This window comes from Cyprinus carpio, chromosome B20 (assembly GCF_018340385.1).
Source record: "Cyprinus carpio isolate SPL01 chromosome B20, ASM1834038v1, whole genome shotgun sequence".
Lineage (NCBI taxonomy): Eukaryota > Metazoa > Chordata > Actinopteri > Cypriniformes > Cyprinidae > Cyprinus > Cyprinus carpio.
Genome location: NC_056616.1, coordinates 27,156,036 through 27,171,073, shown reverse-complemented (window position 1 = coordinate 27,171,073; position 15,038 = coordinate 27,156,036). Strand labels below are relative to the sequence as shown.

Sequence of the window (15,038 nt, the reverse complement as noted above, 5' to 3'; positions counted from 1 at the left end):
GTAATTTTATTTCATGAAGTTTACATGTTAATAGGACATGTATATTAAAACAATTAAGGTATCATTGTTGATAAAAGCTGAAAAAATATTATTATTTTGAGGCAGATCTTTTAATCAACTAGCTGAATCAGTTTAGAAAACCAGTCTGAATGATTCGCTTAAGAATCAATGTGATCCAATACTTGATTTTAATTCATTGCCATAATCTGCTCTCAACGGTTAATGGTTCACTGAAATGAGTAATGGCCTTTTTCCCCCTCACATTAAAAATGTCTTAAAACCCTTGGCACAGGTGAGACTAACCCCTCCGCCAACTCCCCACACAGCCACGGTCTCCATACACTCTCCATCCACCCCAGTATAACACTCCGCCTCAAACTCAAAGTTATATGCTTCTCAGTAAACTACAATAAAAACTTAAACTACTTCAGTCTGTGTGCATTGAATTTATTTAATAGACGAGATTCACAATTTCAGTTGAATTACTGAAATAAATGAACTTTTCCACGACATTCTAATTTATTGAGAAGCACCTGTATTTACAACACTGTTCTGGATCAGTTCAACCTAAATATTCAGATGTGTGCAGTGCATATTGCGGAGGACAAGGATTGTTTCCTGTGAGAGTAGCCTACAATGCCAGTGTCTGTTTCTATAAAGTGGGGCAATTCCAACTTTGCAAGGACAGTCTGGCACTTCTGACTCAAGCCTTTTTTTGTGTTTACATGTGTTGTTTATTTGCCACTGATGATTCAAACGTGAGTTTTGAGCAGTTTTAGAGCTTGTTGTTTGTCGTTTCTCCGATCACAAATGCAGACATGGTTTTATGTTTATGTGGCGCGAAACGGCATGCAACGTGTAGTATGTCATTTTTGTCTGTGGTTTTGTCCCCACTTGTTGAAAGTAATTATAATCTGTAATAATGTCACCACTGGATGCAACCTCGTTTGTAATGGGTTTTATTGTACAGTATGGTGAGGGGTGTAATATTTCCGTCACACACTTGAGGCATTCGGCCAATCACAGCACACCGGATAGCTGGCCAATCAGAGCACACCTCACTTTTCAGACCAATGAGCTTTGTAAAAATCAACGCGTTTCAGAAAGACAGGGCATAGAGGAGAAACAATAATGTACAGGATGTGGAAAATAATGTGGTTTTTGAACCTTAAACCACATAAACACATTGCATTACACCAAATACACAAAATAATGTTCTTTTTAGCAACATCATATAACCCTTTAAGCAAGCAGTCAGCAGTGTCTGTTTTCATTAGAGGGCACTATATGCACACGTGCATCATTTACAGCTATGTTTGGCTAATCATTCGTGATTCAGCTTCACCTCCAGAAGAAGTGAGTATGCTTTTTACAATAAATTTAGCAAATCGCCTTTCCTAATAATGTGCTAGTTAGCAAGTTTCACAATGAACTTTTTGTTCTAAAGTTTACAGTCTCAGAGAACTGCACATCACCCCACAGAGGGAGAGGGGCAGGGATAGCAGAGCTCATTAGCATTTAAAGGAAAATTCACTGAAACGGCTTGCTGTGAAAAGAGCTGTTTTTGACAGGGTAAAAACTGTGTTGTTTTACATTACCATTGAGAAATTTTCACTAAATTTAGTTATAGAATTTTCATTAAGACCCTAAAGAATCATATCAATTTGTGAAAAATGGGCATCGGATGACCCCTTTAATCTAAACTTATTAAAAGGTTTTCATATTGTAGAATGCATAAAAGATAAGTATGCAAAGAAAGTATAGTGTAAAGTCCATTTCCATCTTTATATGATTTAAAAAGTTACAAATAGTTTGCTCAACTTTTCTTGTTTTCAGGTTGCTTCAAGACTGTCTATATGATCCAGGAGTTTTTGTTCCATTAAAATGATTGACATTTAATCAGACAATGGAAGAACAATAGGTTGGATCACTGCCAAATAGAGGGGCAGCGATGGCAAACAGGGCCGTCGGATAGTGAGGTGAAAAGTGGTGACGTTTACAGGGGCCCAGGCTGTGCGTCATCACGAAAGAGGGAAAATCACTCACTGCTCTTCTTACTTTGCAGTTTTAACAAGAATTAATCTATATTTAATTGATACTGTGAAGACATTGCATTTGATTATTTGCTTTCTGTACCTGAACACCTACAAACCTGAAAAAAAAAAAACTTAAACATTGTTTAAATTGTATATCTGTTCTATTTATTTATTTGTGCTGTTTACATGATTTCAAACAGGGCAGGCAAGATTTCAAACAGGCAAACCCCAGCTACGGCTCTGAGGGTGAAGCAAGACTCCTGGTGGCTCTGCCGTTCACGCAGGGTGCAGACGGGATGACTTTGAGGTCAGGAATCAGCCCCGTGTTGTTTGATATGTTGTTCTGGAAATACACATGGAAAAGAGTGTCAGGTAAACGCAGCTGTGATCAGAACGGAAGCAGTTCAGTTTGAAAGCTTGATATTGTGGAGGTGTGGACACTTACATCTGAGTCCATGACCATGACGAGCTGGTCGATTCTCTTCAGTGTTTTTTGGTACTGATTGATAGACCTGTCATTCCAAGTCTTCTTGGACATCATATTGAGCCAAGTACTGCAAAATTAACAAGTAAAAGCTACATTATCATTAGGATAAATATTAAGAAAAAAAAAGTGTTTTAAATGAGATTACGCTGTATCCTTTGCTCCCATTTTAGACATTAAAGTAGCTGGATTAGGAAGGCTTGCACAGACGCTCAGATTCATAGCTGGATAGTAGACGAGGAAGGCCAAACACATCTCATCTGTAACTGAGAACCCCCCCTGCAGGGCAGAAAAGGGAGTTTTACACATCATTTTTCCTCTTTTTTTACGTATTAGACAAATAGAGTTCTGCAGGGATGATGTGTTTTTGCACGTACAGTTCCATTGTCCAGAGGTCAATGGGTTTTTTGAATGGGTTTTTGGTTAAATGCCTGATATAAGGTCTGTGGTGAACATTTTTGTTCATTTTATTCTGAAACATAAAATGCATAAGTACAACCCCTTGAATTTTTTTAAAGCTTTTACTTGTCTTGATGAACAGGTACATCATCATGGTGAACAGGTGAACTCATCTACTCACTAGTCAATTTGTTCAGCCTCATTGTGTTAATAAACATGCTTTTGCAAACCATTCTATCTCAAACGTTTAGGGAATAGTTTTTATTTTAAGACTATAAGAGTTGTCAGAAGCTTAATGGCAGCAATGTTATAGTTATGTGACAATAGTGTAGTTTATTTTCAAGCTGGTTAGAATCAAACTTTTGTTAGCCACAGAGCTTATTATCAGCAATAATCCAAAAGTTTATGGGAAAAGCATAATGAGTTTTGTTAAGGGAACCAGGGTGATACTAACTTTCAGTTTGTCCTACAAAATCACATCACTGCAGCATGCTTTTTACTGAATAGCCAAAAGGAAGAAGCATGAGAAACAGGATCAGGAAATCTTATAAATATGATTATGAAAACTTATGTGCACCCACCAGACTTTGATTTTTAATATAATCTGGATTTTAATGTAATGAAAATCAGTGAAATTTGAAGATACATGATATTGAAGAAAAGATGATATGAGCCTCTGTGTAAATTTACAGTACTAACCCATGTGAGTTTGTTGCGGTTTTCGGTATTATAGGTGCACTCCACCAGCAATTTGTCACCCTGAAAGACCAACATGTTCCTTAACTTCACTTATTTAGTTCACTTATTTTGTAAATACTGTATACATGAGACTTGAAATCCCTGAGAACTTAACAGCATGGTAACTTTTTAGCACTTACCAACTTCACTGTCTTAGTTTTACCCAAATTGGTTGCTTGTTGATATTCAAAATCATAGTTTTCATCCACAGCTAGAAGATCGATCTGTTTACCTCCTCTGAAGAGGATAGGAATTTGCCAAGAAAAGAAAATAATTATTTACAATAACATTAAACTATGAACCACATTAGAAAGAAACGCACACAGGTTGTAATATCTAATTATTTCCTGAAGTCAGTCATTGGTTAAAAATGTTCACCTGAAGTGTCCGACTCGTAGCTTCCGCCCAGCTAAGTGTGTGTGCAGCATCACAGAGAACACCTGAAGATCATGTGGTGTCTTCAGTACCTGTAGAGCACAGAACACAGGATCATCCAGTCATCTGCTGAATCTGATCGAGAGAGTGAGTAGATAAACATACATACAAACCTTTGGAATATAAGCAGTGTCACACATGCCGTACGTGAGGAAGGATTTGGCTTTGGGTGGGATGGCGTACCCAGGGATCACCGCAAGCCCTGTTATCAGAATACCTGCATCGTGCTGACGGAGTTCAGATGTGTAATAGAATCGCAGACCTGAGTTATCAACTCGACCTGTGCAGACAAGAAAGTATTGTTTTATTGAAAGACCTTAAATGTTCATCACAGTGTGGTATTTCACATTGTAAACCACTTCTGACTGACCTGCAGTTTTTTGGGGGTTGTTGTAATGCACTTCAAGCTTGTAGAAAAAATCATCAACTTTTCCTCCAATTGGTAGTCCTGCCACTTCAGGAAATTCAAAAGCTTGAAAAATATAATTTAATCGAAAAGATTACCTCATTAACATAGTGTGACAATTTCAGTAGGCCTAATAAAGTATCATTGCTAATAAAAGCTGAAAATGAATCATCCCCATGAGGTGGATCTTTTCAGTGAATCAGTTCAGAAAACTGCTCAGAATGATTCACTTAAGAATCAAACTGATCCAATTCCTGATTAAATGATGTGTTCACAGCAGTTAACAATTTATTCAGGTAATTAATGGCTTAAATCTGGTTGTTTTCACATGAAAATGCTTTCAACCTAAGTCACAGGTGAGACTAACCCCTCCGCCAATTCCCCACACAGCCACGGCCTCTATACACTTTGCATCCACTCCAACATAACACTCCGCCTCAAATGGCTTGGTCACGCTCGGAGGGCAGCGGTACAGCACGAGATGATGCACGACATCAATGTTTGTGATCAGTGGCTCAATCTGGAAATAATAAAAGTCAGAGATGATTGACAGATCTCTGGATGGTTCAGGATCATGTGTGTTAAGTTCTTAAACTCACTTACGCGATAAATGTGCTGTTTGCGATCAAATGTTGGGGCTTTCAGGGTCTTGCAGTGATAGTAGGTTTGTTTGGCTGGTAATTTGAGCTGAAATGATTTGTAAATGTAAGTAACATGTAAAGTTACACTCGTTAGCACTTTAAATAGATTAACCAATAACAATCTTTGAAAACTATGGTGTAAACCATTATGGGGTCAGTAAGGTTTTTTTATTCATTTTTTTTTATTTTTATTTTAATAAATGTATACTTTTCAACAAGCACACATTAAATTGACCAAAAGTGACATATTTAAAGAAAAGTTACAGAATATTTTTCCGTTTTAAATGCTGCTCTCTTGAGTTTTCTATTCTTCAACAAATTCTGAATAAAGATGTTACTGTTTTCACGGAAATATTTAGCTGCTATTTGAAATGTTGCTCTTAAAATGCCAGCAACAGAAAACTGGGTTAACAGACAGAACAACAAAACAACAAAGTAAAAGTCTTTCTTACATTGATCATAGTCACGTCGAAATACTTGCTGTTTGGAGGGTTGACACGAGGCATGTACTTCAACAGGTTCAGCTCCTTTGTGCCTCTTCGGTTGCTGTGGTACTTGATTTCATCAGTCTGTCCGTATGCATAGATCAGCTTCATGGGGAGATCCTGATAATGTAATAAAAACACTTTTACTTGATGTCTTTACTTGAAATGAGAAGCTCTTTGGCCACATGCACACTGCAGTTAAATATTGTTAAATACTTTTTCTTTGTAATGAATATATATATATATATATAAAAAAAAAACAATGATTAAACTCACAGTGATGGGTAAATCATTTTCATCACAAGAGCTGATGGACCTCTGAAACTTCATGACTGTTTTCCCATCAGACTCGGTCAGAGACAGGAGTTTGTAGTTCTGTTGCTTGTCAACCAAAGGAATTGAAAACCCCACAGCATGACGGTCCTGAATACAGAAAAGAGAAATGAAGTATGTATGCTTTATGATGTTGTAGTTATAGATGTACAGATCCCAGTGCAGTTAAACTGGGCTATCAATTTAACACTCTGACAATCAATAGTTCAAAACACAAGAATAATATCAGATGTCTGTGTCAGATAGATATATATGAAATATATGAATAAAAATAATATAAAGAATTAAATATCAAAAAAGATAGAATTATTTGGAACTCGACTGTAAGTGACAGTTATTAGTCTCAATCTTGAGGATGCGAACAACTAAGAAACCCAAATAGAAGATAAAATATAACTAAATTGGAAATATGAATGTGAGTCATAGTGCAAAAATAATTAGTTGTAATTTCACTGTAAGTGACTTTGACAGTTATCAGTCTTTACCGTGAAGTAACTGCCTTTGGGTCCAACTCCTCCAATAACGATATCGGCTCCAGTCATTCCTCCTTTGGGACTGAAGCCAAAACCGACCCAGCCGCTGGTGCTGACCGTGAGCTCGAACAAGATTGTGCCCTTGATCTCATCAAATCCCCACTTCAGCTGCACCTTGTGCTCAGGGTCCAGGTGTTCAGAGAAAGGCAGAAGAGGGTCTTCCAGAGCCCAGGACCACTGGACTGAAAGCAGAAGCAGAACAAGAGATAATTTGACCATGTTTGCTTTTTCAAAATCTGACAAATGCTGTCTTTGTATAGTGTTTGAGAAGGCAGTGACATGAAACTGCACTTTAACAGCCCTATTTAAGCTGTCTGTAACCCCCCCCCCCCCTTCACCTGATATCAGTTCTCCTCCTCTCACTCCGGTCTGGTGAATCAGGTTCCTCATCACCTGATTTTCCAGTATTATTGGCTACGAGAGAGATACGATCAGCTTTTAAAAGCACTTTTCATCTTTTCATGAAACAAGCATTCAAAAATGTCTTTTTATTAAATAAATATTTATTTTAGGGCTGAGGTGAACAGAAAGTACAGAATAGTGGCATTTACTAATTCATGATGACTATGCCAGAGATGGATTAGTTAATGATGTTACATAAGCTAAAGAAAAGTAGGGGTGCACGATAAATATCGGCCTCATCTGGTCAGTAAAACCGGTTCTCTAATCAGCGGTAAATTCCATGATTGGATGCAATTCCGTGATTTCACATACTGACAAGCTGCGCAAATCCACGTTTATCAGTGTTGTTGTGTTGTTGTTGTTTTTTTTTTTTTTTTGCCCTTTCTGTATCTTCACATCAATGCAAAGGAGTAGAGGTCAGGACCAAGGCCTCATTAACAATTGGGCTAGGCTGGGCTGAAGCCCCGGGGCCATGAGCAAAGAGAGGGCCCCGTGATTTGATTGGCTGTGAAATAGATTGACTAATTCCCTAAATTCCATGCATTACCATTAGAGATAACATCTTAATTTGGTTTACCAATCACTTACATTTATTCTATATTTGACTTTTGAATGACTTGTGCATGTACCTCATCATCCCCACAAATTTTAGGTTAGTTTGATTATTAACCTGAAGGATGTACTATGTTGCTTTTTGTAGGCTATAGGCTATATTCTCTTAAGAGTTGGGAGATAACCCTGTAGAAATATGCAGCTTATTAACAATAGGGCTAGGTGGGGCTGAAGCCTCGGGGCCCGACCAGAGAGGGGGCCCATGATTTGCTGTGTAGTAGATGGACTGGCCGTCGGTATCGCCAGATCCCCACCACGCCCTTGCCCATAGCCATGAGGTCACAGAGGTCCGGACCTCTGTACATTTTTCATGTTCAGCAATACAGTGTTTTCTGAATGACAAATTTGCTGTTTATATGAGTGTCCGCATGTTTAGACAGTTTGCAAGAATGTTTCGCGTCCTCTGCCGTGTTGCCAGATCCAGCTGTTATAAGCGTCTTTGGACTTGTCTATTCCACTTAATTTGACACTTTAGAAAGTTAACAAAGTGAAAAGTTGTTGTTTGGTTTTAGTGATAGGTATATTTAGCTTATCTTATTTGCAAAGTATTTGAAATAATTTTGGTTTATTTATATTTATTTCCATTTATTTTAAGGTTTTTTATTAGTTTTCATAGAAATATCTTGCAACACTGATTGCCGGCACTTAAACTAACAGTAGTCAAAAAATCCCACGGGCAGGTTATTGTTGACATGATGCCATAAGGCAAAAAAAAAAAAATCATGATATTATCTGTTAGAAACGTTATCAAAACCAGTAAAGAATTTAACACTAGTACACAGATCTGTGGGTTAGAGAATGAAATGAAATATGCAAACACTAGCCATTAAGAACTTTATGCTATTTCTTTCAGTATAGTAGTTAAAGTCATGCTAAAAACATTTATAAGAGCACTAGACAAAGTTATCTGTAAGCCTAACTATAACAGTAATATGTATTGTTGCATGAATAATAAACAACTGATAAAATTATCCACCCCTAACCTATAGCCTAGTACCTAAAGTATAAACACATTTTGATGCAATAAATACACTGAAAAAAAATGTTTCATTCATCCCAATTAAAAAAAAAAAATAGGGTAATGATTCACTTTATTTTTAACTTGAGCCAATGAAAAATAAAAAACTTGCCCTAAGAGATCAAAACGTCACATTTGAATTTGGTTTACCGATCAAATGCATTTATTATATATTGTACTCCTGAACAAAATGTGCAAGTATCTCCTATCAGGTGATGGCTGTGCCTATGTCTGCATTCACCTCTCTTCACTTCATTCTGGTTTAGTCTAGAAATGGTCATGCAAAGAACAATCTTCGATAAGTAAAAATGTCAACTATTATAAAAGAATATATAAAAATTAAAATACTGTCATCATTTACTCAGTTTCAAGTTGTTCTGAACCTGTATGAATTTCTATGTTCTCCCCAACGTAGAAGAAGATTTTGAGGAATTATAACCACCAGAAAGTTTCTGGTCCCTGTTGATTCCAATAGGGTTTTTCTTTTCTTTTTTTTCTTTTTTTTTTTTCATACTATGGAAGTCATGGGGGCACAGAAACCAGGAGCGTTGCACAAGATCCCGGGCCCTATGCATAGGCAGTCCTGATGGCCCCCCATGCCCCCCACCCCATGAAAATATCCAGGTAAAATAAAAGATATTCCAGACTTTTCAAGGACCCTCTCTTCCTTTGGGGCCCTGGTAATCAGTACTGGTTTTACCCCCAGTCCGACGCCCCTGACAGAAACTGTTTGGTTACCAGTATTGTTCCAAATATATACGTTTGCATTTTTTTTTAATTATATATTTTATTAGAATTTTGTATACAAGTAAACAGAAGAAAAAACAGACAGAAAAAAAATATACAGAATAGAAACCACAAGCAAAACAGAACACAGACACCAAAAAAACAAAAAAAAAACAAAAAAACAAAAAACAAACAGGGCATATTTAAAAACAACAGTAATTAAGTACACTGCTGCACCACTGACATTAGAATCTCAACACAAGTACTAAACAGAGATGATAAAGGTTGTTGGCACTCTATGAACTCCCTTGCTGCTCCAACTCAGTGTTATATTTGTCAAGGTGAGCCAAAAATGGCTCCCAAATATCTGAAAAATTTATTAAGATTGTACATCATGCCATAGCGGACCTTCTCCATATGCAATATACCAATAAGCTCACTTAACCAGATCCTAAAATGAGGCGCAGTATCTGACTTCCAAAGTTTTAAAAATCATTTTCTTTGCAACTACCATTCCATACATAATTGTGCTTTGCATCGAAACTCTGTGATTAAGTAAAGAAGGAGAAACCCCAAACAATGCAATCATTGGGTCAGGCTCAAATATACAGCTGTACATGTCAGAGAACCACTTAAATATGCTACACCAAAAATTATTCAGTTTCGGGCATGTCCAAAAGATGTGAGTCAGGGAGCCCTCTGCAGATTTACATCGGTCACAAAGTGATGAAATGGTGGGAAAAATTCTGTGCAATTTTGGTCTTTGAGTAGTGAAGCCTGTGCATCACCTTAAATTGGATTAACTGATGTCTGGTGCTAATAGAACAAGATCGGATCCTAGCAAGACCCTCCCTCCAAACATCATCGCCAATCTGCATTCCCAGCTCCCTCCTCCCAGGAGTTTTTCAAAAAGTGTGTAGCATAAACTGTTCGTTTCAGAGAATATATTTACAAAGCCAGAGACCAATTTTCTAGAATCAAGTGGGCCCAACAAAAGCTTATAGATCCTTTTATCTTCCGGAAGAGACTCAAAGTTAGGCACACATTGATGAACATAATTCCTAATCTGCAAATATCTGAAAAAATGTGTTGCGGGAAGAGAAAAACTTATTTTGTAACTGTGCAAATGTGGCAAACTTTTTATTAACATACAGGTCTTTCAAAGTGACCACACCCTTTAGCCTCCAACTGTTAAAAGACCCGTCCGAGAGGGATGGAGAGAATGCATGATTGCGATACACCGGAGCATGGATAGAAGGTGCCTGGTAGTCGGCAGTCTTTCCTAATTGGCTGCCATATTTTTAAGCAATTAAAGATAATCATATTATCCATCTTAACAGTTGCAGGAGGTCTGGGTGTTGAGAAAAGAAGTGCTGGAAGAGAGCCATTTTTGACATCACTCATTTCAATGGCAACCCATGGGGGGTCTCGGCAGATACCTCCATATTATATCCTTCCTGCCAATAAACCAGGGCTCTAGCATTCGCTGCCCAGTAATAATGCAGAAAATTCGGCAGTCCTAACCCACCCATTTTCCCTGGTTTATGTAAATGAGTTTTTGAAATTCTGTGTGCTTTTAAAGCCCCAAATAAAAGGAAGAATTATCGAATCCAACGATTTGAAAAAAGATCGTGCCAAAAAAATAGGTAAATTTTGAAAGAGATACAAGAACCTCGGCAGGGAAACCATCTTAATGGCATTTATACGACCCACCATAGAAAGAGGGAGAGTCCTCCATTTTTCAATGTCCCTCCTCAGTTTCTCCAGTTTCTCAAGAAAATTCATCTTAAAAATTAGTTTCGGGTCTTTCGGCAAAACTACAACCAAGATACTTCAGCCTGTTTGTAATTTTGAACGGGAGATTATGCAAAAATTCAGTGTTGAGATCCGCGCCCAGTGACATGAACTCACTCTTCTGCCAGTTAATTGTGTATCCGGAAACCTCACCAAATGTTTTAATAAGATCCAGCAATACAGGAACTGATTTTCTGGTTGTGATATAAAAAAAGAACAACATCGTCCGCATATAGGGAAATATGGTGATCCACATTACCCAGTCGGATGGGTTTCAATAGAAGCGTGATTCCTGATACTAATGGCAAGAGGCTCAATGGCAATGGCAAAGAGCAATGGGCTGAGGGGGCAGCCCTGGCGTGTCCCCCGCGGTGTAATCGGAACGGCAATGATCTTTCTTGATTCGTGAGAATGGAGGAAGATGGATGCGCATATAGCATTGTAATCCACGATACAAATTGACGACCAAATCCAAACTCCTCCAAGGCCTTTACCATATATGGCCCATTCTACTTGATCGAATGCCTTTTCCGCATCTAGGCAAAGGGCAGCCACCTTCGAGCCCTTACTATACTTATGATACATTATATTCATCAATCTTCTGACATTAAAAAAGGAATATCTATTTGGGACAAAGCCAGTTTGATCAGTGTGAATGATGGAAGATATATATTTATTTAACCTGTTTGCTAGTAACTTGGTAAAAAATTTTAATGTCTGAGTTCAGTAGTGCGATAGGACGAAACGATGAAGGTTCAGCTTCGTCCCTACCTTCTTTTAATAACAATGAAATATTAGCTTCATACAATGTGGGCGGAAATTTCTGGACCTCCAAATGAATGATTGAACATCCTCAAAAGAAGAGGAGCAACCTTCATAGAAAAATTTTTTATACAGTTCAATTCCGAAACCATCTGGGCCAGCAGCCTTGCCATTGGGAAATGATTTTAAAGCATCCAAAATCTCCTGCGTGGTAATGTCAGAATTCAAAGCTTCACAAGCAGCCGCACTTAATTTAGGGAGTCTTAGATGCTCCATCCAGTCAGAAACATTCCCTTTGCTTTTGACCTATATAACTCTTCATAATATTCCCTAAAACGATCGTTTATCTTTTTAGGATCAATAACTAGATCTCCAGTCTTTGATTTAATCTTATGAATGGCTCTACTAGCTTGCAAGCCTCTCAACTGTTGGGCCAACAATTTATGGGGCTTATCCCCCAACTCGAAATGTTTCTGCCTGATCTTAAACAATTGATCACATATCTGATTGGAAAGTATAGTGTTATATTCATATTTGAGTTTAAGAATATTTTGTAAGGTGGAAGGGCTGGAGGAGGTCCTATAGACAAGTTCCAACTGCGATAGTTCAATTTCGATTTCTGACAGTCGCTTACGCCGTTCCTTTTTCAGAGAAGATTCAAAAGATATTATGTGACCCCGAATCACAACTTTAAAAGTTTCCCATAAAGTGGAGTCTGTGACTTCCGAATTGTCATATATACGTTTGCATTTAACAGCACAAGGAAACTCATACAGGTTTAGAACAACGACATAATTATTCCTCCAAAGCAGCCTAATATACCTGCTGTTGTCATTTGTGTCAAAAATGTAAATTAAACATTAGAAAGAAAATCACTCAATGTCCTTGACCGAATCACTTTTGTAAAATAGTGTTTATTAAATGTATACAATGAAGACTGTTCAGGCTGTTTGTAGTTTATTTATTTTATACAATATAATATTTCTTATTCGGTGGTTTAAGTGTTTGTAGGTCAATTTCTTTGTTCTATTGTAATTCATGAATGTTAACTTGTCTTCAGTAAGTTTGTTTTTACGTAGGCTAGTTTTTAAAAAAAAAAAATTTACATACTGAAATTGGCAACAAGTACTATGAAATTGCACTGCATCAAATCCTATCTTAAGCTATATATATAAATATCATTATTTGTGATGGGGGGGCCCTACAGTAAGTCCCAGTGAGGGTCTTAATGCGGCCCTGGCTATACTGAGAGAGAGAGGCTCAAAAACGAAAAGAAATGAGTTAAGAAAGAAAAGATATGAGTTATTCAGCAAAATCCCCAGCTTTCGGGTTATTTCACTAAAGCTAATGATGAAGTTGTGGAAGAGCAAGTGGACCGGGCACATGGAGCAGATAAAAACATGGCGTCATCATTCCCACAGTTTTTAGGTTAGTTTGATTATTAACCTGATGGATGTATGTTGCTTTTTCTGTTTGAACAAACTCTATATATTCTCTTAAGAATGGGAGAAAACCCTCAGGACTGGAGTTATGATCTATACCATGAAAACCAAATAAAAAAAAAATAAAGGAATAGCTGTTTTAAGGATTAATGAATACAGCCGAATTGATCCACATTCAAATCTTAGAAATTTTTCTTACTTTGTCTTACATCTAACTTTTAAAAAATCAAGTAATCACACCTGACTGTGATTGGTCCTGATGAGAAAAGTAACAACATGGCTGCAGTGTTCTGATTCTGAGCAATAGCTATAGTTTATATTTTCTTTTTTTTTTCTTTTTTACCATTATTACACCTGTTAAAATAACAAACAGGCATTATCATTATTGAAATTATTATTGCTAAACACAAATGCAATACATTCAAGCAGCATATATTAAAAGAAAGAAAAATATAAAAATAAAAACAAAATATTTAGAAATAATAAATATCAAAATATAAGCAAATTATAACATAAATGTATTTATGTAGGCTATGTATGTACAATACACAAGCCACGCCCATTTTAGGAAATCCACACATTGTACTAGCTTTCCAAACATAGATATGTATAGATATCTGTGTACAAATCTGTTTCCAGCCGGTTTTACAAGATTTTCGGTTTCAGTGGGCGGAGCACACATGAATATTCAGGAGTTTCCCTGGACATGCATGTAGAACTGAGAATTTTAATTGAGAAATAGATGATAAAATATAAGAAAAAACTGTGTTCAAGGGAAATTTTTTATATCTTTCTTATTTGATATTCAATATCTCAGGAAAGTAATACGGTAAGAGAAAAACTTCTTTCTTTTTTTTGTGATGTTTCCCAACATGTGGGCTGTATGTGATTTAAATCTTTGGCAATATCATGAAGTTATCAAAAGTTACAGCATTTGGAATCAAGGTAGCCTTTTTTTTTTTCTTTTTTTTTATGATCAATATTTTTATTCAGATTTAAAGGTAGCCTTTTTCATAGCCCTTGACAATTTTGAAATTGTTGTTTTGAATTTGAAGTAATGCCTCGTTAAAGTTTAGTCAGAGCCCCAAACAGTTATGCTTGTTTTATTCTACTCTGTGAGACCTTTCATATGACACATGACTATCTGAGCTGTATGATGTTTTTGACATCATAGAGTGCATGGCACAAAAAACATTTCATATATGAAAACATTTTTTTTTTCAGCAGTTAATCAAAGTGGCCATGCATTGTAAAGGTCAGACTGTAAGCTTTCAAATGACATCTATTTTGTGTTGATCTAGGGCAGGCGTGTCAAACTCAGTTCCTGCCACAGCCCATGAGCTTCAACCCTAATTACCTGATCCAGCTAATCAGGTCCTTCAGGCTTCTTTGAAAACACTGGCGGTACATTCTGGTTTATAGGGACTACTTAGCACTTGTTAAGAGTTGATAAAAAAGGTTGTATGCATTCGAAAGCTGAATTTCTAAGCTTTAAAATGGTACCTAGTTATATAAAAAAAGTTATAAAACGATAGACTGGAACTGCTGGTTGTTACGTTTTGCTTGCCAAGTGTTTAGTAAAGCTTTCCAACTGATGTACCCTTCAATTTCATAAGTTTAGGTATGATTTACACATGGAAGATGCAGTGTATTGTTTGATTTTTTACACATTTTAATCATGAGAATATGCTGCAAATAATGATGCTATTTTCCATGATCGGAGCATGTTTCATGAAATGGCAAGCGTAAAACCCATGTAAAAAGTTAAAACATATATGGCCTATGGGGTTTT

The 15,038-nt window shown here is 36.9% G+C and overlaps 1 protein-coding gene across 1 annotated transcript; it reads right to left on the bottom strand.

Moving 5' to 3' along the window:
- Positions 1–2,178: 2,178 nt before the first annotated feature.
- Positions 2,179–6,787, bottom strand: LOC109052597 (DBH-like monooxygenase protein 2 homolog). The gene is made up of 13 exons (XM_042746664.1): positions 6,443–6,787; positions 5,901–6,047; positions 5,592–5,744; positions 5,102–5,185; positions 4,865–5,018; positions 4,463–4,564; positions 4,206–4,372; positions 4,036–4,124; positions 3,798–3,894; positions 3,619–3,678; positions 2,669–2,799; positions 2,482–2,590; positions 2,179–2,379 (listed from the first exon to the last, which is right to left on the bottom strand). The coding sequence occupies exons 1-13, from the start codon at positions 6,707–6,709 to the stop codon at positions 2,269–2,271; spliced, it is 1,671 nt and encodes a 556-aa protein (XP_042602598.1). The 5' UTR covers positions 6,710–6,787; the 3' UTR covers positions 2,179–2,268.
- Positions 6,788–15,038: the final 8,251 nt, after the last annotated feature.

Bases quoted from the DNA above. Each gene is read 5' to 3' on its own strand.
- LOC109052597 (XM_042746664.1), bottom strand. From the start codon at position 6,709: ATGGTCAAATTATCTCTTGTTCTGCTTCTGCTTTCAGTCCAGTGGTCC. The intron at 5,745-5,900 runs GTGAGTTTAATC...TTACATTATCAG, and splicing joins AAAATGATTTACCCATCACT to GATCTCCCCATGAAGCTGAT. The intron at 5,019-5,101 runs GTAAGTGAGTTT...TATTATTTCCAG, and splicing joins GCAAACAGCACATTTATCGC to ATTGAGCCACTGATCACAAA.